Source organism: Trifolium pratense, linkage group LG4 (genome assembly GCF_020283565.1).
Source record: "Trifolium pratense cultivar HEN17-A07 linkage group LG4, ARS_RC_1.1, whole genome shotgun sequence".
NCBI classification, from domain to species: domain Eukaryota; kingdom Viridiplantae; phylum Streptophyta; class Magnoliopsida; order Fabales; family Fabaceae; genus Trifolium; species Trifolium pratense.
This window is the reverse complement of record NC_060062.1, coordinates 48,974,235-49,002,005: the sequence shown is the minus strand read 5'-3', so window position 1 is coordinate 49,002,005 and position 27,771 is coordinate 48,974,235. Positions and strand designations below refer to the sequence as shown.

The following is a 27,771-nucleotide window of genomic DNA, read 5'->3' as shown; positions in this document are numbered from 1 at the left end:
TTACAATCGGACGATTCAGAGTTTAAAGTTAAAATATTTATATTTTATAAAACTAAAACTGCACTAAGAACTGAGCCGTCCGATTTTCATCAAACGGTTCAGAGCAGCCGACTGCAGCCTGACTGCACCATGGCTGACTGCTCTGAATCCAATTCCATAAAATTCATGAGTCAACTGACAAGAATTATCCACTCAACACAGAATTGTTAAAGATACATCGGTTCTAATTATCTCACCAAAAACAAATGCATTAGATAAGAAGGAAACATCGAAAATTATGTGAGCAAAGAAGTTGGTTATTATGATGAGAACCTGGTTATCAAGAAGAGAAATATGTTCAGCAGATATCCTTGGTTCACCTCCAAAAGAGCAATGTCTAGCCACAACTCTATTCTCTTCAGATAATCAGATTGTATGGAAAAAAGTCCCTATAGAATCATATATCAATCGAACCGAAGTTAAAAAATATGGTGAAAAATAAAAGAAACTAACAATGAGAACTTGAATTAAAACCATACAGTTCGTTCATAATAGTAGACTTGACAACTGGGATGAGGACCATGGATCATAGGGTCATTTAACCTCTGCCTCTTCAAACCATCATAAAGTCATAACAAAAGCGGGTTTTGTCTGAAATTGATTCTTCATTTATGTCCTGCAATGAGAAAGTTGAATAGGCTTCAATAGCAAACTACGAATAGAAACCAGCATTTCCTTCCACAAAGAGTAAAACACCTAAACAAAAAGCTTCAATAATAATAATAACCAAATTTTTTCCAAAGACTTAAACTATCTGCCAAACTAAGCATAATAACTGTAACCCAGAGAAAGTAAGGACCAGAGAAAGTAAGGACACTAAAATGTTTTTATAAATGAAAATTAAGTGTAATTGACATATTATATGATCATTTATCATGTTCTTTCAATTTTTTATAAATATAAAATATATATATCAAAATATAAACTTAGCCCTCCGAAACCCAATTCACAAACAAAGCCTAAAAGATTAATCTTCACTGGGACTCCTAACTAGTCGCTCATAAAAAGTGGATTCGCCACAAAACATGAGGATTCAATGAAGTGGGATTTTAAAATTAAATACTTATATGGAGTTGAAAATCATGAGCAAGAACATTTGTAGTGTAAAAACATGAGCATAAAAAGGGGATTCGCCACAAAACATGAGCAAAAACATTTGTAGTGTAAAAATTTTCAGGCCATGTACAGGGGATGTGAGAATCTGTGCATATCGTCTTTACTTTCTCAAGTTTCACCACAACCCTATCATGTGAAAAATTGGCCTGAGGATCTAAAACTCTGCAAAAACACATCCACGTTTGCATTTTATAGGAATATAGTCTACAATCTATATTCTATAGTTACTCCCATTCATAAACAATTTTCTTGCAGAGGGGTTACTGAAGGGAATTGTAACTTTGTAAGTAGCTAGTTGAAAGAATATCATATTAGCAGCATTTCTGGTAGCGAAATGGAGTATATCAGCGCAGCAAAACAAAATTCAGGACATCGTGATTCCAGGCAGTTTTGATATTGTCAATTAGTGCAAATCCTCCCAGCCCCTGGCTTTGTGGTGCTTTTTTTTTTGGGATTTGGTCCTTCGTCAAGCAGTATCGATGCATCACAACGCTATTCAGGAAAAAGAAATAAAAAGACACAAGTTATGCATTTGTAGTCAACCTGCTGCCACGGTGATACTCTCCGGGGGCAATTTGTAGTGTTTTAAAAGGTAAATTCTTTAAACCTCATGAACTCTAAATACTAAGAATGAAACAACTGAATCTAGATTGAACAGCAAGAGTTAGAGTTTTGACTATATATTTCTTAGTGCAACTTGCATATATATTCTTTAGCTTCAAGGGTCTGCTGTTTTTGTAACTGATCCTTTAGTTTTTACTATTGCCTGAAAGGTCCTATCTGCCATTGACCTCACAGAATGTCTGTTTCTTGGCTTAAAAAGTCAAAAAAAGGCGAAAAGAAAGGACTAACTAGTGTGCCAAACTATAAAAGGTAAAAAAAGGCGAGTACATACAGTGACAAAACAGTCAGAGTAAACCATGCGTAGTAACTTAGCAGTAATGCTTTTGTCATGATCCCATAACAGCTTCACTTGGTGCCGGACATACACCTCTGCGTCGTGGCATGTATTGTTATAGTAATGTCACTTCAACTTTGGCTGTGGAGTTGGCGCTGCTGCCACTCCATGATCAAAGCTCAACACTGCAAAAGCTATTAATAGTGGAAAAGCCACATACATAAGTTTTCCCATCGGGGAAAAACAACTCTTGCTCTTTGTATAATACTAAGCTTGTTTTCTAGGTATAGCACTGGCTAGAACCTTGTTGCATATTGCGGCTTATATAGAAATGCACACCGTCCTAGTGGCAATAACCGACCACACGTTAAAATGGCATAAAAATTTAAGAAAATTTGTAGAGTATTGATGGGTTTAAAATTCGACTTGTTATTGATTTTAAAATCTATAATATGATAATATAATCCATGCATTACGGTACCGTGTGACGGAAGCGTGAGGCATGGAGCTGTTCACATGCACCAAACAAAGACCAATCTACGTTAAATGAAATGTGGCAATTGCATCCTTAGGTCGTATCTAGTGAACCCGAGTTCGATTCCTGATGGAAACAATTTTTTGCTAGACTTTACTTATCTTGCAACTGAACTGTAAATCACTGAGGAGCTTCTTTCTATTGAGAATCAGAGGGTTAATATCAAATAAAAAAGGTCTAGACTCTCACAACATGATGAATTAATATTTGAATATTGGCTGAGAGGTGCAGTGGAGAAAATCGATGAAAAATAGGGGAAATTTACAATTTTAATTTTTTATGTTCAATGCTTATTTTTGAGATATAATGTTATAAGTACGATATTTTTGTCGCCGTTTAATGGTGATTAAAACTATCAAAGAACTGTGAATCAAATAGATGAGTTCTCCCCTTCCAACTGAATTTTATTTATATGTAAGAGTCAAATATCGAACTTATGACCACTTGTTTAAAGAGTTCAAGCCACTTATTATTTGAATTAATTTATTGTTGTTGTTGGTATAATATTTTAATTTTAATTCCCCCTATTAATAGGTGTTGCCCCATACTCTTTTTTTTAAAAAAAAAAATCACATGTTACTAGAATTAACTTTTTTAGTGATATTTTAATATCAATCAAGAAATAACTAACTGACATTTGAAAATTTTGAAGAGAAAACTAGTAATTCTCAAATTTTAAAGAACATTTATGGGTTCGTATTTGATCTCAAATATACCATTATATGTACGAAATTTTCATCGTAATAAGTGATGACTAATTTCCATCGGGCAACAAGTGAGGCACATAAATTGAACTTCGCCACTTACTTAAGGATCAAAAACTCTTACTATTTAAACTAATTTATTGTTGGTATCAGAGTTTGAATCTTTACTTTTATGAAAAAGAAATAGTATAGATATACCATTTTTTGCTCGCTCCATACAAATTTTCTGGATCTGACTAGGGGTGCTCAAATCCAAACCAATCCAAAAAATAACCGCAAACTGATCCAAAAAAACCGAAAATCGCAAAAAAACGAATATTTTTGGATGTGTTTGGATGTCCTTTTGTGAAAATTGCTGGATCAGATCGGATTTTGGATTGATTTTTCAAAACCGATTCAAACCGAACCAAACCGCATACATAATTTTTAATAGTTATTTAACTTTTTATTAGTATGATATATTGTATTAACATATTAATTGTTGGTTTTTAATTTTCTCAATAATACTTATTAGTTCAATTCATCTATTTATTTTTACTATTTCATAGATTTCAAATATATTTGATAATTGTCATTGCAAAATATTAATTTTTAACATATTATGTATTATATTTTACATCAAATATATTATTATGTATTTATAATATTAATATTTAATTAAATAAAATTTAATTTGTAATTTGGATGTCCAAAAACCAATCCAAATTAAACCGCACAAAATTGGATCGGATTGGATCAGATTTTTTTAGTTAGCCATCCAAAACCGAACCGAACCGCGAGTAATTTTAACTTTGGATCGGATGAATTTTGCCACAAAACCGATCCAAACCGAACTGCGAGCACCCCTAGATCTGACCCTTGCAATATATATTGTTATGTCTAATGATACTCACTACTTCTAACTTATATAATAACTCCTTGTCCCAAACAATTTTAATATAATAACTCTTTTCAAAATCAGTTCACATTATTCAAAAGAAGTCACCAACAAAGTCAATCATTTGGTTATAAAAAAACAGTCCATAATATAAATTACCATCTAAAATGAGAGAGAGTCACTTTAGAGGAGCCAAAGCCATTTATTGAAAAGAAAAAAAACATTTATGCTTAAGTCATTATTTATCTAAATACCTATAAAATTCATGAGCCAACTGACAAGAATTATCTACTCAACACAGAAATTATTAAAGATCCATCGTTTCTAATTATCTCACAAAAAACAAATGCACTAGATAAGAATGGAAAAATTAAAAATTATCTGAGCAATGAAGTTGGTTATTATGATGAGAACCTGGTTATCAAGAAGAGTGATATGTTCAGCAGATATCAATTGAGCAATGTCTAGCTACAACTCTATTCTCTTCAGATTGTATGGAAAAAGGTCCCTATAGAATTATATATCAATCAAATCAAAGTAAAAAACTATGGTGAAAAATAAAGAAACTAACCGTGAGAACTTGAATTAAAACCTAGAGATGAGGACCATGAATCATAGGGTCATTTAACCTCTGCCTCTTCAAACCATCATAAGTCATAACAAAAGCGGATTTTGTCTTAAATACATTCTTCATTTATGTCCTACAATCAAACAGAATAGCTATCATCTAGCTATTATCATAAACTAATGCACAATCAAACAGAATAGCTAGGATCATCTAGATGCTAATTCCATGCAGTAAATTTGTTTCTTTTACAGCATAAATAAGATCCAAAAGAAACAATTCTATAAGTAAAGCAAATAGTTTCACTTAGATCAAGTTACCTTCACACATCTAGTGCAATAAAAGGAATAAGTCGCTCAGAAAGAAGTTGTGCAATGATCTGAGAATAACAAAAGCTAAACTTTTATGCTCAAATTGATTATTAAAACTAATAATAAAATATACCAGAAAAGTTCTACCAAAAAAAAAAATATACCAGAAAAGAAGCAGCTCACCTGGCCAACTCGCCCAAATCCACAAATAATGATATGATCATGCAGATCATCTGTCTGAAAAAGATTTAAACCAAAACAATGTCAACCACTAATTTTTTATGTCAAATCTAAATAAAAAATAACATGCTAAATCAATTGCTCTCACTGTATCCATTGTCTGCAAAAATGTATCACTAATATAGAAATTCCTAAAGTAAATTAAACTAAATACAATATAATATAATAAATACAGTTAACTAATTGGAAAAAGTTAATCGTGCGAGACATAGATTGTTGAGCTGTTCCAAATAATATATTTTATGTTTCTCTGACTAAGATATTCTATCCAAAACACCAGTATCATCACAAAACTAAACACATGGCAATAAGTGTAGCAGTGTGATGGCAGTTAACCAACTGTGTGTCAAAGTTTACAATCTATTAAGTTGTAAGATAAAAAAAGACAGGGTTTAGTCCACCAACAAGAAAGGAAACAACGGGTGGTGCAAAAGCTGTAAATTTCACAACCATTTGCAATTAATAAAAGTCCCCGTCAGCCAATAATGAAAGTAATCTCACCTCACTTTCTACGGGTTATGCTTCGAACATCATGTTGCTCAAAACTAAGCAATCAGCTGGCCTCCTTCACCCAACCATGGCGTAAGCGCCATTGAAATTCCCACAACAAGGAACAGCAAAGAGGACAACTGGGAAGACATTATACCCTACAAAAGTGTCAATTAGCAAAGATATTAGTTTTTAAAGCGGATTTCAAAGAGGAAGAAAATTCTTAGCAGCAATCAGAAAATTGATCTCTGTTTCTGGTTTTTTCAATTTCCATTTTTTCCAAGATAAAAATGAATTCATCAAGATAAAGGAAATGATCCAGAATTAGAGGATAAGAAATCACCAAAATGTATAAGGCAACAATAACACAATTTAAAAAAACAAAATTACAAGGGAGTTTCATAGAAGAAGAAAAAAACTGCACAAGAAAAGCACCATCATCTCCCTACAATATACACCTAGTGGAATTCACATAAATATCCCAATGAGTTGAAACCTGAAGAAATGCATGGTCTATGATTCTACACAATAAAAGAGGTGCAATGGTTCTATGATTTCAGAAAATCCCTGAGTTCCACCACATCAAAGCAGTTCATGTGATTGAAATACATGACAAATTTTAGAACCCTATACTCCTTCCAATATCACTATCAAGGATGATCGAGCTATAAAGCTATCATATATCATATTTCGCATTCAGTAGATCATATTTCGTATTCAAGGGTCATTGAGGCACAAAGTCATCATATATCATAATTCGCATTCAAGGGTCATCGAAACACAAAGACATCATATATTATATTTCACATCCAAGGATAAAGCCATCATATATCATATTTCGCATTCAACGGTCTCGGGGTACAAAAACCATCGTATATTACATCCTACATTCAAGTGTCATCGAGCCACAAAGCTACCATATATCATATTATTTGGCATTCAAAGGTCATTAAGACACAAAAATCATCACATATCATATTTCGAATTGTAGGGTCATCGAGCCACAAAGCCATCATATTTCATATTTCACATTCAAGGGTCTAGGTATAAAAATCATCATTGATCACATTTCGAATTCAAAGGTCATCAAGGCACAAAAATGATTATATATCACATTTCGCATTCAAGGATCATCAAGACACAAAGCCACCATATATCATATTGTGCATCCAAGGGTCATTAAGGCACAAAGTCATCATATTTCACATTCAAGGATGATCGAGTTATAAAGCTATCGTATATCATATTTCGCATTCAATAGATCATATTTTCGTATTCAAGGGTCATTGAGGCACAAAGTCTATCATAATTCTCATTCAAGGGTCATCGAAACACAAAGACATCATATATTATATTTCACATCCAAGGATAAAGCCATTATATATCATATTTCGCATTCAAGGGTCATCGAAACTCAAAGTCATCAGATATTATATTTCACATCCAAGGATAAAGCCATCATATTTCGCATTCAAGGGTCTCGGGGTACAAAAACCATCGTATATTACATCCCACATTCAAGTGTCATCGAGCCACAAAGCTACCATATATCATATTATTTGGCATTCAAAGGTCATTAAGACACAAAAATCATCACATATCATATTTCGAATTGTAGGGTCATCGAGCCACAAAGCCATCATATATTTCATATTTCACATTCAAGGGTCTAGGTATAAAAATCATCATTGATCACATTTCGAATTCAAAGGTCATCACGGCACAAAAATGATTATATATCACATTTCGCATTCAAGGATCATCAAGACACAAAGCCACCATATATCATATTTTGCATCCAAGGGTCATTAAGGCACAAAGTCATCATATTTCACATTCAAGGATGATCGAGTTATAAAGCTATCGTATATCATATTTCGCATTCAATAGATCATATTTTCGTATTCAAGGGTCATTGAGGCACGAAGTCTATCATAATTCTCATTCAAGGGTCATCGAAGTCATCATATATTATATTTCACATCCAAGGATAAAGCCATCATATATCATATTTCGCATTCAAGGGTCTCTGGGTACAAAAACCATCGTATATTACATTCTACGTTCAAGTGTCATCGAGCCACGAAGCTACTATAAATCATAGTATTTGGCATTCAAAGGTCATTAAGACACAAAAATCATCACATATCATATTTCGAATTGCAGGGTCATCGAGCCACAAAGCCAAGGGTCTAGGAATAAATATCATCATTGATCACATTTCGAATTCAAAGGTCATTGGGGCACAAAAACATTAGACTCAATATCATTTTACAGTCAAGAGTCATTGACGATCAACATCATCATATTTCGCATTCAATGTCTCACGATTTAAGACCATTGATCAAAAGTATCAAAATGTGGGCATCTAATCTCAAATATCATATTTAGCAACTATGGGTCAACGTGGCACAATATTACCCTTCCAATTATCATCTTCTATGTTCCAGGCACTAGAACAAGTTGTGTATTTATTAATTTATGTCTAATATAACAACTCCTTTATATAATCACAATGGGGGAAAACAAATGAAATAATAATCTGCAAATAGCAAAGCTACTCTGCAGATTCCAATATTTCTCAATAAAAGGTTCAATCAAGAACATATACATAAATCAAACATTGAAGCACCTATTCAACACAGGTATCATATTCAGTAACAAAATTTCAAAACCCACACCACAAAATTTTACTCGATACATTTCCTACTTCTACCAAAATCCAATTTTACATGAAAATCGAACCCCAAATAAATGTAACAGAGAGAGAGAGAGAGAGAAAGAGAGAGAGACCTTGCTGTAGCGTTTTGGACAAACCATAGCATGTTGAATTTTTCAATTTGGCCTTAAGAACAGATGAGTAACAACGAACAATTGAATGCTTAAATTCACTACCATTAGTGTTCATAAAATCCTGCGAGACTGTATCAAATAAATCTCAAGGAACACAATTTAACAATTAATCCATCAGTTTTGTGTTACCCCGCCGTTTTAGGGTTTCGCAGTGCAGAGCGAAGGAAGTGAAGAAAACCCTAAGATTGAGTTTCTCTGTCATGAATTGGAAGGTGATGGAACTGAATGAAAAAAAAAGGAAAATAAAGTAGATTTCCGAACTCGGAAACTGCGACGGAGTGAGAAATTGAAACGAAGAGATGAAGATCGTGATTGAGATGATAAATCGGTGGAAAGCGGCGAGCGAGTAAAAGGGAATAGAGAGAAACAGAAGTTTGATGGAAGTTAAGTGAATGAAAAGTTAAATTTGAATTTGATGGATTAGCTTTTTCAATTGTCTTTCTAACGGTGCGTTTTGTTCAAATAGATTTGAAATTTGAAACGAGAGAGAATGAGAATGAGAATGAGATGAGACCCAAATAGATTTGGTTTAGGGTTTTGAATTGTCAGTCTCTCTAACGGTGCGTTTTGTTCAAGTAGATTTTTTTGACAATTAACGGTAACTAGTATCCGGACCCGTGCCAAGCACGGGTAAAATGAGACTACAAAAATAATATTTTAATATTAAAATTTTCAAATTTCTCAAATAAAAAGAATGGAAATTTATAAATATAAAAAAAAAATCCCGTATTAGTAAAAAAATAAAACATAGAATATCGTATTAATATATAAATATAAATCCCGTGTAAATCTCAATGTAAAAATATAGACTCGTGTGTAAACTTTAAAAAAAAAAACAAACAAAAAACGTTAAATTCGATAGTAAAATAAATATGAAACAAAAATACCCTAAAGAAATTATCATAATATATCTTATATTAGTTAATTTTCTCATCAATATCCTCCGAATAAAATAAATATAGAACCTAGTATATATTATAAATAAAAAATATGTCTCTGTATTAATATATGAACAAACATACGGTTCCTATAATAATATATTTTTTTGGTATTCGTTTATCAAAAATATATACTTTTTGGTATTTACCATCTTGTTCTTAGGGGAAGAGTTCTCTGATAACTAATAGTTCGACCGCCATGTGCATATATATCCCCAAATAATACATGTGCAAAATTCTCACAAAAATAAGAAAATAGATCATATATAAATAACAAAATAAAAAGAACATAGGCCACATAATAATACAAAAAATAGGTCTATGTATTAATATATGAGTAAAAATATCTAATCCCGTATAAATGTCTTAAAATAAAAGTATATAACCACGATAAAAAATATAACAAATAAAATAGATAAACAAAAATAGGAAAATTAATAAAAAAAATAGGAGAATGTCTTAAAATCCCGTATAAATGTCTTCAAATAATTGTACTATTTTCCTCCTTCTTTTTTTTGAACCATTCTCTTCCTCCTCTTTATTATTGGTCTTCTCTTCTTTTTTTTTGGTACAAATTATTGGTCTTCTCTAAATAAATAAAAAACTAATACATAAAATAATCTTAACCTAATCAAATAAATTTAATCCACTATAAGAAAAGAATATCATTGATCCCGTCAAGTTCTATCGCAACCAACTTGGTATTAATTCATTCCTTTCATAGTCTTTCTATGCATCTGCAAATAAAATATAATAAATGATTAAATCCAATATAAAACATTGCTTTGGATATTTTTACGGTACAATAAATATAATAAAATTAATGTTTGCAATAAAAAGAATATTCCTTAACGATGTGAATTTTCTGTACAACTATTAATAGAATGTTGCATCGCCTATTTCATTGTAGAATGTTTTTAATAACATCCAATTTGCATATTATTAGTATTAATGGTACAGCTATAAATCATCAACTTTCTATGTAGAATTTGAATTTTTGGTTTCTCATGTGAATTATGTGAATTAGTTGTCAAAGCCATATGAGAAGAGAAGCCTTTTGGACATGGCATGTGTACAAAATTCTTTGAAAAAAAGGACTCAAATCACGGGTAAAAACGTGTTTGTAAATTCTTTTTCCCATGAAACTTATTTCAAGCAAGTAAAACACAAAAATTCATATTTTAAATTATTCTATTTTACTTTTCTTAATAAATATGAATTTTTTTTATTTATTTATAATATAAGACGGAGGAAAATTTCAATACTACTATGAATTCTTTTCCTCAAATTTAACTTCCCGTTTATCCACTACTTTTTTTTACTGATTATATATAGTATTTTTTTACTAAATCTCTTTTTTAAATACTTTTTCTTTACTGATATGAGTGTGTCATGTGTACATTAAACCCTAAAAAAAAGTCCAAATAATATAATATATCTTATATTAGTTAATTTTCACATCAATATCCTCCGAATAACATAAATATAGAACCTAGTATATATTATAAATAAAAAATATGTCTCTGTATTAACATATGAACAAACATACGGTTCCTATAATAATATTTTTTTTTGGTATTCGTTTACCAAAAATATATACTTTTTGGTATTTACCATCTTGTTCTTATGGGAAGAATTCTCTGATAATTAATAGTTCGACCGCCGTGTGTATATATATATCCCCAAATAATACATGTGCAAAATTCTCACATAAATAAAAAAAAGATCATATATAAATAACAAATTAAAAAGAACACAGGCCACATAAAAATACAAAAAAATAAGTCTATGTATTAATATATGAGTAAAAGTATAAAATCCCGTATAAATGTCTTAAAATAAAATTATAAAACCACGATAAAAAATATAACAAATAAAATAGATAAAAAAAATAGGAAAATTAATAAAAAATAGGAGAATGTCTTAAAATCCCGTATAAATGTCTTAAAATAATTGTACTATTTTCCTCCATTTTTTTTTGAACAATTCTCTTCCTCCTCTTTATTATTGGTCTTCTCCTTTTTTTGTTGGTAGAAATTATTGGTCTTCTCTAAATAAATAAAAAATTAATACAGAAAATAATCTTAACCTAATCAAATAAATTTAATCCACTCTAAGAAAAGAATATCATTGATCCCGTCAAGTTATATCGCAACCAACTTGGTATTAATTCATTCCTTTCATAGTCTTTCTATACATCTGCAAATAAAATATAATAAATGATTAAATCCAATATAAAACATTGCTTTGGATATTTTTACGGTACAATAAATATAATAAAATTAATGTTTGCAATAAAAAGAATATTCCTTAATGATATGAATTTTCTGTACAACTATTAATAGAATGTTGCATCGCCTATTTCATTATAGAATGTTTTTAATAACGTCCAAATTTCATATTATTAGTATTAATGGTACAACTATAAATCATCAATTGTCTATGTAGAATTTGAATTTTTGGTTTCTGATGTGAATTATGTGAATTAATTGTCAAAGCCATATAAGAAGAGAAATCTTTTGGACATGGCATGTGTATAAAATTCTTTGAAAAAATGGACTCAAATCACGGGTAAAAACGTGTTTGTAAATTCTTTTTTCCATGAAACTTATTTCAAGTAAAACACAAATTCTAATTTTAAATTATTCTATTTTACTTTTCTTAATAAATATGTATTTTTTTATTTATTTATAATATAAAACGGAGGAAAATTTCAATACTACTATGAAAAGAGAATTATTTAATATCTCCTAGTACCCAAACCCGTGCCAAGCACGGGTAAAAATGTGACTATATAAATAATATTTAAATATTAAAATTTTCATAAATAAAAAATAAAAAATTAAAAGTTATAATTATAACATAAAAAGCGAACATGTTTAATAAAAAATTAAAAGTTATAATAAAAATTAAATATAAAACTATTATTTGAGAGAAGAAAGAAATACTCCAATAAAAACATTAAATTATATTATGATATTTTATTCTATTCAAATCTATTTAACTAATTTTTTATTTTATAATAATACATGTATTTTATCTCCAAAAGTTTTTATAGTAGTTAAAAGACATCTCAAATTCAAACTCCATTCATTTATTTGTAAGTGTTCTTTCAGTACTAAGACATTCATTATCTTAGAATGAGGTTTTCAAATACATTCTTTTTTCTACTTTACCCATTTTTAGAGCACACTTTAAAAATTCATTTATTATAGGGGCTTTTTAAAAAAATTGTATCATTTTGGTTTAACAAAATTAAATTCATTAAAACAACAAATCGTTCTCTATATAAATTCATTTGCTTGGAACAAAAACATTTGCAAATGCTTTGGAATTGGAGTGTTAAGTCAAAAATATAATAATTTGAGTATCATTTCTTTTAAAAGCTTAAGGTAAGCAATATATCATGTATTATGCCCAGACCCGTTTTTATGATTTTGGTGGCCTATGGATAAACTTATAATTGGGCCTAATTTGAATTCTTAAAAAATATTGAATTCAACTGCTAATTTTTTTTTTTAAGAAAATTACTCTCATGTCAACAACCACCAAAAAATCATTGACTCTAAAAATTCTTCGGGTGATTGTATTCCTCGTCATTATAATTTTCGTCACATTGACTTTTCCTAAAGCCACAATGTTTTGTTGGCATATATAATATTAATATACTTCCGGATACTAAAAATCCGGATACTAAAAATCATAATTGGATGAAAGTTCATAATAAAAAAACTTAAGGATGAAAATTCATAATGAAAAAACATAACAATATCACATGAATGTATAATGTAATCATTCAACCAAAACAACACAACTTGACTGTCACTTAAAATTTACAATACACGTTACACTTTTATGTAAAAATAATAATACACATTACATCTTTAAAACCAATTTACAACATTCATAATTATGTGGCAAAATAATCTTCACTTAAAACTAATCAATTTTAATCAATAGTGCCAAATCCAATATCTATAGAGTTCAGATATCATATTCTTCATCTAAGATCCATTTCTGCAAAAATTAAAAAAATGATGAATATAGATTAAAATGAATAATAAGCGGAAAAGAGAATGGTACAAAAAGTTTAAGAATTGTACCCGTGAATTTGAGACTATGGCCACTTGGCAACATCCATTGTCACTGGATTCCTTATGTATTCATGTCAGCCTATGAATTTTTTTGGGTACAAAATCAGCATATAAGTTTTACTTGAGTCGTGAAATCCCAATTAAAAAAAATGAATATAACGATAGCCATAACCATGAATTTTCAAAAGTGAAGAATATGAGAGTGCATACATATCTATATATATTTGAGTCATTCTCATTCATACTCAGACTAATATGCTCATAACCTGATTTATTTGCTGTCATAATTAATATGTATTAATGCAAATAATACCAATATTTTCTGATTAGATGTATTTGATATGGATGCAAGAATTAGGGGTGAAACGTATTGTTAATCAATGAGCATTAAAATATTAAAATAATGGCTAGCATTAAAATATTAAAATAATGGCTAAAATGAATTTCTATTGGAAGAATGAATTTGACGTGATTTGATGGGGAATGGTAAAAATTATTAGTCATTAATATTAGGTGTAAAATTTCTATGAAAGTGATTGGGATGGACATGATATGGACAAATTATTAGTCATTAAGTGATTCCGTTTATTAGGTGTAAAATTATTAGTCATTAATATTAGGTGTAAAATTTCCTTAATAATAGTAAACGATAACATGATATGGATAAATCTACTATTAAATGGTAAATTGATGCGATCCTTAATAATAGGGGAATGAGTAATTGGACAAATCCACTATTAAATGTTGAATCAATTGCCATAAACGTAAAGACTAAATAAATTTTGCAAAAGAAACATTAAATGTGAGGAATGGGGTTGAATGAGGAGAGGAGAGAGAAAGGGAAATATGTCTGGCTTATTACATATTATAGATGTTTTTTTAAAAAAAAAAAATGGGCAAATTGATATATTTGCTTACAAAAGAGATCCGAGAGTAGTATATATTAAATTTTTTTTTTATAATAAGAATATATATTAAATCTAATAACAAAATAAAAATATATATATTAAATTTTTTTTATAGAAGAAATGATAAAGTCATTAAAAACTTACACACATAAAGTGGAGTGATCGGGGTTCGAACCTCAGTCATTACGTCCAACACTAGCAATTTCGGCATTTCTATCAGTTGAACTACGAACATGATAATGTCAAATTAATAGAAGAGAAACATGAGAAATTCTAATATCGGCATAAACCCAAATAATTTTACCTTAGGTACACTCACAACAAAGATAAAAATTAAAGAAAAAACAATTAAAGTAATGTTTTTTTTTAACTAATAATTAAAGTAATGTTGAGTAATATAACTATTTTATTTTTCTTTTAATTTTATAATTATGTGTCTAAATTTGTTTCTAAATCATTTGTCTATATAAAAATGCCTCTTAATTGACTTATCTTTAGGTCTATTCTACTTTTTATCCTAATCATCACATTTTTTTTTACACAATACCAATACCATCACCTTTTTTTACATATTTTCTAACCATCGCATTTATCTTATCTTGTATTAATAAAATAAATTATTAATTCTTGACGAAGGAACGTATAAATTGTTAATTTTATTTTTCTCATTAGTTGTGATTTTTTTACTAATTTATTTAATATGTTTTACGGCAAGGAAAGCTTGAAACCAACTACTACCTACCAAACATATGTTAATTAAAGAAAATAAATTTACAAGAAAAGTAAAAGTAAAAAAGGGCACAAAACCAAAAAAAAAAAAAAGGATTTATAAAATTGTCATGACACTGAATGTCACTAAGTTAAACTCTTCACATTAAAATAACGTGAAATTTACAAAATACAATATATATTGTGTTTGATTGAAAACAGATCTAGTTTTGACTATTTGAAGGTTCGATCTAAATATTGAAAATGGAACTCTAATAAAAAAATGTAAAAATTTAAAAAGAATAAACTTATATTTAAATTATATTAGGAAAAGAGTTCATGCTTTTTATTCAAATCATCATATTGCTTATTATACATTTTTTAAATATATCGCTTATTATTATTGCCAATTAATTTGCTTTCAAATATGAAAACTCAATATGAAATACGTTTAACACAAAGGTTAATTTTTCTTCAAAAACACAAAGGTTAATTTACTAAAATAACCTTCTCGCATTCTAGAATGTGAGCCCTGTACGCAGCTGACGGTGGTTCTGCAAGTGCACAGAATCGGTGCCAAGTAATATAGTAGTAAGTTTATCGTTCTCCACAGGGATTGTGTCAATGTTACTAGTTTCGCTTAAGAATATGATAGTTTGTCTTCGTTTTGTTAGTTTAAGAAGGTATATTTGCGGGTACTTCAGTAAATGACAGGAAATAAATTGCAGGAAAGTAAATTGTGGAAAATAAAAGGTGTGTGTGTGCTTGCTTTTGGTCTTTAATTACTATAAAAACTACTCTAATCTACTACTAAAAACATCATATAATTGGTTGTCATCAGCAGCCTATTTTGCAAGTTACAATTTATTTGACTCAAACTCAATATTTGTGCCCCCATGAATGAACAGTTCGCTATTTAGAGTACGAACTCAGTTTGCACTTTAACTAATGAACCTTATAAAAATGTGGACTATCTAATATCATATTTTAATTTGCCACTGGAGCGGCTGTTATATTATCGAGCAATCACACACACCGTAAAGATAGTTGTACTAAATTGTTACTCTATTTTATATGACCAAGTTTACATTTATACTTACAACATGCATGTATATATCAAGGCTACAAGAGCTGATAAGGCTACAATTGTTACTTTAACTTGTGAACCGTGTTTCATTCAAAACTGTTTCATGAGAGATGAGAGAAGGGTGAAGATGACAAAAAAATTTGATTTGCATAAGGTTCGCATCCTAGAATGTGAACTTAGTTCGCAGGTTGCATCCTAGAATTCGAACCATTTTTTCCCCAAATTTTCCTATTTTCACACTCGCACGCTAAGTAGCGAGGGGTAAATTGGGAATGTCAGGGAGTGCACAACTGTAAAGGGGAGTGTAAGAAGAAATTCTCTTTTTTGGAACATATTAATAATTACTTGGGTTGGGCCTTTTTCATCTAGTGTTTTCGGAATAGAGGAATAGGGTAAAGGTTTTTTTGTTAGGTTACTAGAATAGAGTTTTTCTTTTCACGCTCACCGTGTTTCTCACTCACCCCCTGAGCTTTCATTTTTACCCCTTACTATCTAGGGTGCAAGTGTATAAAACGGCAAAAAATTGTAAAACACCGTTCGCATGCCACATAGCGAACTGGTTGGCAGTGAAAAAAGGGCATCATGCAGTCAAAAGTAAATGTTACGTGGCCAAATATGATTGGTCACATGTGTGATTGTCTCATAGCTCCAGCCAATAAAAATACATGATTTTTTTTTTTTTCGATGAATTCTATTTTCACCATATATGTTAATTTTTTTTACTCAATTATTTTTACGATTTTTTTTATATTGAATTTTTTTTAAGGAATTAGTCATTAAACACACTAAAATCTTGATAAAAATAATAATTTCTAAACATGACACAAGGAAAAGTATAATTAGGGCTCGTTTGGTGCACATGATAGGGAGACAGGATATGATAACACTATCCTATCCTATTTAAATTTGTTGTTTGGTGCACAAAAGGAAAGGATAAATTAAACCTATTACTAATCCTATCATGTCAAACCTTTGTTATTCTAATCCTTAGTATTAGGTGGGTTACCAACCTGATAGCACAAATTCACGCGGCTTAATTTTCTATTCCACAAAATACCTTCTTCGACTCCCACCGGTTGCAAACTGCATCCTCCTATTTTTTTTTTAATTTCACTCTCTTCTCTGCATCACCCTCTTTCTTTCCTGACCCTTCTTTCTTTTCTCTGTCTCCACCTTCTTTTCATGTAACAATCCAAGATTTATTTGTTTCTAATAATAATCGATTTGCTTATGTAAAGAATTCATGTGTTTCTAATCCCCAATTTTGCCATAATTTTGTTAATTTTGTTTTTCAGTTCCTAATTTTCTTCTTCTCTGTTGATTGAAAAAATTCACGTTTTTCAAATCATGAATAAATTGTATTAGTGTTCCTATTTCTTTGGCATATTGAAAAAAAAAAACTGTGTTTGTTCCTAATAATTCTCTTTTTTATATTTAATTTTATAATGAATAATTCTTATTTATTGTTATTTTTTTAACAAATCTTATTTATTATTTCTGTTTTCTATGAAAAGTTAATTTTTTATTTATTACTTAGGTGTATTTATTTATTTCGTTAGGATAATTTGGTCATTTAAATATAATATATTTTTTTTGTTAAAAAAATATAATATATATTTTATCATGTCAATATCAAATGTGCACCAAACACATGATATGATAAATACTTATCCTATCACTATCCTTATCCAGTTTCTTATCATATCCTGTCTATATGATATCCTGCGCACCAAACGAGCTCTTAACGAATCTAATATCTGAAAATGACTGACAGTTTTGGCCAAATTATATTTAAATTTTAACCTACAAGTGAAATGGATAGGAAATTGTACATATTCACAAATTATTTATACCATACTACAGTACTACTAGTAATGCCACCCGCAGGACCAACATCCCTTCAGTATAGCATAATATATCTTCACTCACAGCCTTAATTTGTTGTCAGATTTTTAATACAAATTTACGAAAGTCCTATATGCTTGCTTTGTTTAAGGGGGCGCCCCACCTCAATGTATGAGCCTAAAATTTAGAGACAAAAATAACAGAGGCATTAAATTGAGAAACCAAGCTTATTTTCATCACAAAGCTATAAGAGTAGCCACTTTACTTTGTTTAGCAGCCTCTCTACAATAACTTGCATATGATAATGTCCTAATAATGTTTGGTGAATTATTGCTTCATTTTCAGAGCAAAATGATGAATCAACCAAACACTTACACACACACATAGGAGTAATTGATATTTTTGTACAACATCACATTTCTTATAAAGGATATTTAAAAGCAAAGTCAGAGAGGATATATACATAATACTACCACCAGCCTCCAAAAGGCTAAATTATTACTTAGTACTTTGGCAAAAAGAAAAATTATTACATAGTACTATATGCTAACACACTTGTATAATTACTTATTAGAGTACTCTTTAGAAAGTTTCTGACCCACATGGATATTGGTTTCTTTTTGCAAAATTCCTAAAAGTAGATACTTGGTCACAAAAGATATCATATTTCTCTTATATCCTACAGCAGAGGGATTGGAGGAGTTTTTTTTTTTAAAAAAAAAAAAAAGTGAAAAATTGTATATTTTTATCGATGTTTAAACATTGAACCGAGAATTTGTCGGTTTGATGGTTGGTTTAATCCTATTGTATATAGTTTGAGATTGAACTATAATAAATCGATTGAACCGTAGTTGAACCAATCATATTTCTCGGTTCAATCTCATATTTCTCTTATATCTTGACATTTAATTTAAGTGTGCAAGATCTTATAAGCAAATTCTAATATTCCCAAGCTCTTGAGAAAAGGAACAAGTTCTGAAAGGGATTCAGAAGCAAAGATGAACAATAAGCTCTTGCCCACCCAGAAGACTCTGAAGCAAGAAGCTATCAGAGGCAAGCATAAGTCAGAAACATCTGACCATCAGAGGAAAGAAGCTATTAGAAGCTGATCAGCGCACATTGAGTTGATAAGTATCAATCATGCCAAAAAATTTAGAGAATGTTGGGAGTAAGCCAAAAGGACATTTCTCTGTTTTGGCATAAGGAATCTTAAAAGGACAATCAAGCTTATCAACCTTATTCCAAGTTTGGAGGAGCGTGGAAGTCAAAATGTGAAAGTTTCTCTGTTTGGTATAAACATCTTTCGAAGACATAAAGTATGGTAAACTCGTTACCACTTTGGTATGACAAGTCACTTTCATCGCTCAATCCAATTCAACTGGCTACAACGTCTTTGCACAACGGTCATCTATACATGGAGTGTTCTATTCGACTATAAAAACAACACTCCATTGTGAAGATCAATGACGAATACGTTATCTATCATTTGCACACTCATTTCGATATTACAAGCACTCAAGCTCTGAATCTTTGAATTTCATTCTCATCAAAAATACTTTGAAGTGTGTATCTACTCATTGTATTTTAGCTCTAAGGTTTCATTAGTGCTTTGTATTATCACAACAATCTTTATTTATACTTTAGACTGAGAAGTCTCTTGCTTAGTGCTTGAACATTGTGTAGAAGTCTCTTGCTGTGTGCTTGAGCAAGTGTAATCTTGTGTGATTATAGTGGAAATCCCTTGGAAGTGCAAGGAGACTGGACTACTCTTGTTTTGTGAGAGGAACCGGTATAAATTGCTTGTGTCTATCTTCTCTCCTCTGATCTCGTTATCTTTGTGTTTGTTTTGTGTTGTCCGCTGCTATATATTAAGCTTAAACTCGAAAAAGTTTTAGTTTGTTTTAAAACATGATTTAACCCTCTTCTTGTGTTTTCACATCTTCAAAATAGACTTTACATATAAGAATTTATTTCAAAACCTCATACATACCCTATGGTAAAAAATTATGACATATACATCATGAAAGATCATATGCCAACTAAGTGAGCAACAAACCTATATTTGAAAAAACCTACATCATGAAATATCTTGTCAAAAAAAAAGAAACCCTATATTTGAAAAAATTAATTAGTCTACACATGTATCAATTATATGAACCTTTTGTTACTTCTTTTTCTTCCTGTTCTCAATATACTATGATGAAATGAGTACCTTTATTACTAATTCCATCATATTTTTCCTGCAAGACTCGTGGTGCTGTGAACATGACACCCTTTCCTTTTATGTTAACTTAAATTGATGTATTGTCCTATTTTGTTTTGTATTCTTATGCATTTATACATAACATATTAGTAATTGTTTTTTTCTTTTCCATTTTCATTACTGTTTTTACCAGAAGATACAGTAATTATATGTTTCCATTTCCCTTAAACATGAAAAAAAAACACATTGGGACTCAGAATGTGCTTTAATAATCATGTTATCAAAGCTTTCCATAAGTGGATGATCTGTGTCACTGCTGGAAGATAAGACAGTGTTTTCATTTGTCTTATAGTCTTTCTTTGTTCTTGATGATTCAGGAGAGGGAAGAGATGTATTTATCTGGCAGTCTGAGTTAATGATCTCTCTTCCTATGATTGGTCACTGTGGGGGGTAATAGTACCAACTTCAAAATATAATATGCTTGCAGATTTGGGTATTAAATAAATAAAAAATTATAATTTTAAGGGAAGAAATTCAAATTTCATATGAAAATAGGAGAGAGGATTCTCACCAATAAAATCTGGTTGAAATCTCTCCATCAAAATCTAAGACGTATGAAACTAAAATATTAGGTTCAAGTGGTTAATGAGTTCTTATATAACGAATTATTTGAGATAATTCGAATTTGATTTCTGAAAAAAATAATTCTTGATCATATCTTACTCACCTTACAGTCAAACTATGAATTATCGGACCACTTTCTTTAAAAACTAAAAGGTTAAAATAAAAACAAAAATAAATCTAAGTCACATGTTGAAAAGTCAAAATTTTAAAAAATTTAGCTTAAGGGTGTGAATTTTCACTACTTCCTCTCAAATATTAATGATTTAAACCCCGGCAGCTGGATTTTCACTACTTGCTCGTTCATGGAGTTGTATTTTTTAGTACTCTAAGAAATATGATTATCTACGCTTAGTCAGTAATGTGGGTGAGATTGGATTACTTAGTGTTTCACACCTAGGAGGAAAGTGCGCGCACTTTCGAATGTAGATGTGCGACACATCTCGAACGAATAATTGTGAGAGGAGCGAAAAAAGTCCAGCTCCCAAGTGAAATCCACAACTTTGAAGGAATCATTTCTCTAAAGCAGGGTTTAAATCTTATCTATGACTAATTTTAAATGGCTAATAATATTATTTTAATTAATAATTTCTCTATTATCTAAATTTTAAAATGTTCAATACGGTACAAATGGTGATATTGGAGTATTTGCAAATTATAGGTAGGAAAATAAATTAAAGATGGGGATTTTTATAGTGTTGACACATACATTTTTTTAGATAATGACAAGGATATAAAATATGAACACCCTTTTGTCTGAACCTTAAAACATAATCATGTCTTGGTTCTGTTTTTATGTGGTTTAATAAAAATAAGTGGGTTTGTGAATATAGAGCTTTCCAAACAAGTGGGTCCTTAATATAGACATTTTAGAGCTACTTTGGTAGTAGAAGAATGTGCGAAGAAAAAGGTTGTAACACACCAACAATTTCCCTCAATTATTTCTCTCATAAATTAATACCTTCAAATATTGCTTTATCTAAGGACTATAGAAGGTTTTCAACTTTATTAGTGAATAATTGAGATTGATCTCTTGCAAAATAATTCTAACCAATGGATAAGAGGGAGCTGCTAGATTTGTTTAATGTTTAATAATGCCTTTGTCTGCCTTCAATAAAGGAATAGTCTGTTGCTACCCACCATTAAAATAGGGATAATGTTAACTTGTGCCCTTAAGGCACATGTTAAGGAAGCAAAAATAGAAATTATTAAATGTTAATTTGTGCATTTTGATTTTTGAAGCATTAAATTTCTTGTATCATTAAATGTTAAATTTCTATTTTGGTATATCTTAACATGTGCCCTAAGGGATTTTAAAGTTTTTATCTCTAGAATTGATTTTTAAAACTGTCAAAAAAGAATTGATTTTTAGTCTTAAATTTATTGTTCATCCAATTTTAAGTGAATATATTTAGATATAAATTATTTTACATTCAATTCTTTTTTCTGGTTCCCAAAGGAAGGGGTCACGTGTAATTTAGAGTCCAACCATTATAAGTAAAATATGATAAAATATTATTCGCGCCAGAAATCCTACTTAAATTTACTTTCATTGAAAAAAATTTTAATACACAAATATTAATTATTAGTATTTAGTATGTTATATTAGTATTTAGAGTTTTATAACCAAGACATTAAACTCAAATAATGTCAGAACCACCTTTAGAACAAATTGTATGGAAGTATATTTTTGTTCAACCAATTTTAACCAAAGTTAATTTTGCATAGTTAAATTTTATCACCACAAAACCAAACACACGCAAACTAAGATTTGATTGTGTTTGAGGCATGCTCCATCTCATGAACTGTTTTTACCTTTTTCATTTTGGATATGCTACTATTTCTATATGAATGAATTTAATGAAAGCAATTAAGAATTTTGCATATCCCGTGAGAAAATCAAACCAACATTGAACTACTCCAATAGTGTTTGTTTGTGTGGAAGTAATGATGACTATCCCAATAAAAGGGAAAAAGGGAAGTAGAAGAAATATGAAAAAGAGCATTTTGGAAGGACGGAAAGTAATTTGGCTGGCTATATAATAATATATAAACAAATTTATTTATAATCAAGATTATAATGTCGACAAAAAGTATATAAAAGTGTCTTTTCTAAGATAAATATCATAACAAAGGACAATAAGACACTACACTTTTATAATGATCATCAACATATAATTTCATAATGATTGAGTTTAATTATCCATCAGAGAGATTTTTGTTCAAGAAATTAAAATCAAATAACAAATTGAAAGAAAAAAAAAAGTGATTGACAAGACACAATGTGAATACTATAGCGTTAAAAAATGCATGTGGTGACCACTTATTAGGAACAAGCTAGATCACAATTATGTACTTAGCTATGATTTGGTAATACAATGCCTAGCAATCCTGTTTGAAATGATAGTTGAAGAATGAAATTATTGTTTGATGGAGAGTTTTTTCTTCTTTTTTTTCCTTTTGAAGAATGAAATAATACTATACATAGTTAGGTGTTTGAATTAGTGAATGATTTATATAGTCATCATTAAAGTATTTATTGGTTTATATGAACAAAATGTGAAATATAAGTGTATACTATATATTGAATGATATTGATTTGGAAGACTTATTATCTTCCTTTCAAAGTTATTGTATTTTTCTAAAAACTATTACCGTAAAGGAATTTAACTCGTTCAAACTTATTTTAAGATCCTCATGAATCAGAAGCACAATTTTTATGTTGCTTATGACTTACCACTCCTAGTCTCACATAAAATGTGTGGATAGTTATTGCGAATGTAAATTGTTATATCTAGATAAATAAATCGTCTCTTCTCTATTTTCTCTTCATATTGTGATATAGGAAAACATGTATAAGCAGGGATGAATTTAAGGGGTGGCAAGGACGGGCTTCGGCCCCTCCCTCCCACCCCCAATGGTGTATATATTATATCTTTAAAATTGTTTTTTATATATAATTATTATTAATTTGTATGTATACTTATAGTGTAAATTAATTCAGATAAATAAATCAGTGTAAAATAATTTTATATCGGTATAATTTGATCCCTATTCATATAAATTACAATTAAATTTTATATAATATTTCTTATAAAAAAATAGTCAGCCCCCTGTTCGATTAGTTTCTGGATTCGTCCCTGTGTATAAGGCGCTCTTTCACTTATTAGGCATTTTGTGGTGTGGATTTTATGGGAGTTGAGGACCAAATGCATCTTCTACAATATGGTGTCTTATGTACTTTTTTTTTGTGGAGTATGGTCATGCTTTGGAAATTAGAGTATTATCTCCTATATGAGTCAACTATGAAAACCTCAAACTGTATTCTTATAGGAATTAATTTCATATCACTTTTTTCTTTGACGTGTTTACGATAATTTTAATATTTAGCGTTTGATTTTTTATGTCGTTCATTGATAAAGCATGTAATTGAGTTGTGGTACCTCTTATACTAGTCGGTGTGTAAAACTTTAACCTTGTTAGCATTTTTAAATGAAAGTTTTATCAAGCCTTATAAAGCTATTATTGTTGCATTAGAAATGATCGTTTATTCGAAAGATTTTTTTTTTTTTTATAAAAGAAAGATGTATTCTTGTAAGAATTTAATTTATATGCACCGTCAGTGTAAAATTATTTTACACATGCGACCAATAATATATCAACACATCATATATAGTATTTAAAAACACGTGATGTGTTATGTTCATTAAATGATGTGACAAGACATCATTGGATGCAATGTAAAGAATTTTTACATTGACATAAAATATACTCTCGAACTTATCGTTAAAAAAATTATAACCGAGAAAGAGGTAATTAATTATTAAAGTGATACCAATATTCACCCAAAAAAAAAAGTGATACCAATAACAATTTTATAATAATTTAGAAAGGGATGTGAAAATAAAGTTAAATGGTTAATAATTACAACAATGAAACTTTCACAATTTATAGTGTAGATTAAAATAATGGTTAATTGACCATGCCCATAGTAAATACACTGGTAAGCAGAATTGAATAAATTTATATACTACAGTAAACTTAAACAATTAATTTGAAGAGAATATGCAAAATGAAAAGATGATCCTATCCAACCACGTATTTGATACGCTTTCAGGATTCTAATTGAACAAATTAAGCATCAACCATTCACATTCTATTTTATTTTTCAGAATACAATTCCATTCCCTTACTTTTACATCAATCGAACAAGCAAACAAGTTCCACATAAGTCTTGTTTTTCCTCTTTACTAATAGCTATAGAATAACATCATCATCTATTCCAATTCTTTTTTCAAGGATAATTCACATTAATCCCATAATTCACATTAATTAATCCCTTCTTGTTTGTTCAAATTAAACCAACTACATGTAACCTTAGAATATATTCGCAAGTTTCATGTTTGGTTCTATTCCCTTCCGTACTTATTTATAAAAATAAATTATTATTTAAATTTATTAAATAATTGATATATCTAATATATATTATAAACTAGAGAGATCGCTTATGTTAACTTAAAAAATTATTTATTTCTTAGTAATAAAGACCATAGTCCGGAGGGAGTATTATTACCATATCAGCACTCACCACGCACATATTTCCAATAATAATACTAACAATTATCAATAATAATATAATTTCATTATTTGTAAGACTTAATTCAATTGTCAATATTGATATTGTTATTTGAATTTTTTGGAGATTCAAACTCGAGACTCAAAATTACATGTCTATGTTCGAGATAATGTTTATCATTTCATTTATGCTTTGTTTTGTAGAAAGAAAGTAGAAGGAAAAAAAAAATTACGGAAACCGATAAATGAACTTGGACTAACTCTAATTCAAATTCATCCATCGATTTCCAGTCAAGTTCATCCATCAATTTCCATAATTTTTTTTTTTTACTTTTTATTTTTCGCAAAACCAAAAACACCATTAAGCTCGAATAATAGCAATTTCACTAGGAGTGAGAAACTATAAAGAAAATGGGACATTTTATATGATTTAGGACAAATATTAACACTGTACAGTGTGCACTGCAGACGAAACAGAAGAAAAACAGACAGTACCATAAACTCTTCTAGATTAATTTTTTTCTTTTCTTTTTTTTTTCAAATGGATTTTGGAATTTTCATCGTTTTTTTTTTTCAATTTCAAAATCTACTACAAGCTATGAAGTAGTACTAGTATTGTGAACAACAATGGCGGAAGAATCTTCTCGCAGAAACCTCATTTGCTTCGCAATGAACTCATCAATGGTGCGTTGAAACTCCTCATTACTCAGCTTATCCTGCGGATACAAATTTTCTTTCTCAGTTTCTCGAAGCTTCTCTGTTTCCGATCTCCGAAGCTGTTTCCGTTGTTTCATCTTCACAGCCTCTCGCTTCCACTTCTCCGACTGACTCCGACGAAAACTCGCAAAATTGGAACCATCTGCAGCTTCCCGATCTAAAACCGTCGGAATCGAAACGATCTCAGATATAACCTCCTTGTCCTGGCATTTCACCTCCGCTGCAACTTCCTCAACCGGCGGAGAATCGACAGTGACTGATTCGCGATCTGAAACGGCGATGCGGTTATTGATGAACTCGGAGTAGAGTTTACCGGCACCGGAAAGATCGTCGGAGTTTTGAGTGGAAAAACGGCCGGACTGTGCGATAAGAGTAGCGATTATTGCGTTGGAAACAGCGAAGATGAAAAGTGGACTTGCGGCGAGTTTGCGGAGGTAGTCGGCGGAAATGGAAACGGCGAGAGGGAGGCGCGTGAGAGTCCAGGAAAGAAGGAGAAGTAAGATGCAGAGTTCGAAAATGCGAATGGTTTTGGAAATGGCGGCGAAGTGTGTTCGAATGGCGTTAGTTGCTTTGTGTGGTTCCATTGAGAGTGTTTAAAAGATGAAAGTGAAGAAGTAAGAAGATGCAGTTTTAAGCATAAAAAAGAAAAGAAGAGAGAGTGTAGTTGTTATTGTTGTGATGATGTGATGTGATGTTGGTGTGGGAGGGAGAGTCACTAGTTTCGCATATGGGAACTATCTTTGGCCTTTTATAGACTCTCATACCACCTTTTTTCCTAACACTACTAGTAATAACACAACACATGTACACCTTGCTTTTTCATTTATCTTTTCATTTTATAAAATTATTATGGTTTTTTTTTTCTAATTAATAATTGGAAATTAAAAATACTACCTTGTTGAAATTTTATTTCAATTTAAAAATTTGGAGAAAATAACGTGGAGATACTTGTCGGACTTGCGAGTCAGCTCGTAGACTTGTAAGAGTTTACGAGTATATGCGTTAAACTTTACGATGAATTGATTTGTAGATAGAATAATTTTTATTATAGACTTGCTCGAACTTGCATAAATTTGCAAGTCTGAAATAAATTTAATGACTTAATGTATCGATATATTAGAAATCATCGTATGTACCTGTGAAATTTTCCAAAAACTTATTGTCAATATATCTCATCTAACTAGTATTCTTTTTCCATGTGTTTTAATCTTGGCATGAAACGGGCCTGAAAAGTCCAACCAATTGCAGAGAGCACACAATTACCACTTGCTCAACGGTTAGACTAAGAAAATAGTGTCAATGCTTAGCTTAACAAAGCTCTCATTTAGGAAAGCAAAATATACTTCAAACATAGTAGCTTATTATGAGCTTTTTTGCACAAGATGATTTCATGACTACAAAAGTTCACACACATTGATCTTGATAAGCGCCAAAGGAAAAGAACACCT

General features: G+C 30.1%; 1 protein-coding gene and 1 long non-coding RNA gene across 2 annotated transcripts; both read right to left on the bottom strand.

The window, feature by feature from the left end:
* On the bottom strand, nt 1-9,118 carry LOC123923643. Its single transcript, XR_006814456.1, has 7 exons — nt 8,568-9,118; nt 5,787-5,932; nt 5,229-5,282; nt 5,055-5,113; nt 4,741-4,870; nt 519-655; nt 1-428 (listed from the first exon to the last, which is right to left on the bottom strand). It is a non-coding gene; the product is annotated as an uncharacterized LOC123923643 (long non-coding RNA).
* A 16,846-nt stretch (nt 9,119-25,964) lies between these two features.
* LOC123923274 lies at nt 25,965-27,034 on the bottom strand. Its single transcript, XM_045975963.1, has one exon. It carries the CDS (start codon nt 26,905-26,907, stop codon nt 26,203-26,205), a length of 705 nt encoding a protein of 234 aa, XP_045831919.1. The 5' UTR covers nt 26,908-27,034; the 3' UTR covers nt 25,965-26,202.
* Nucleotides 27,035-27,771: the final 737 nt, after the last annotated feature.

What these genes read in the sequence shown, in the direction of transcription:
- LOC123923274 (XM_045975963.1), bottom strand. Translation starts at nt 26,907, where the DNA reads ATGGAACCACACAAAGCAACTAACGCCATTCGAACACACTTCGCCGCC.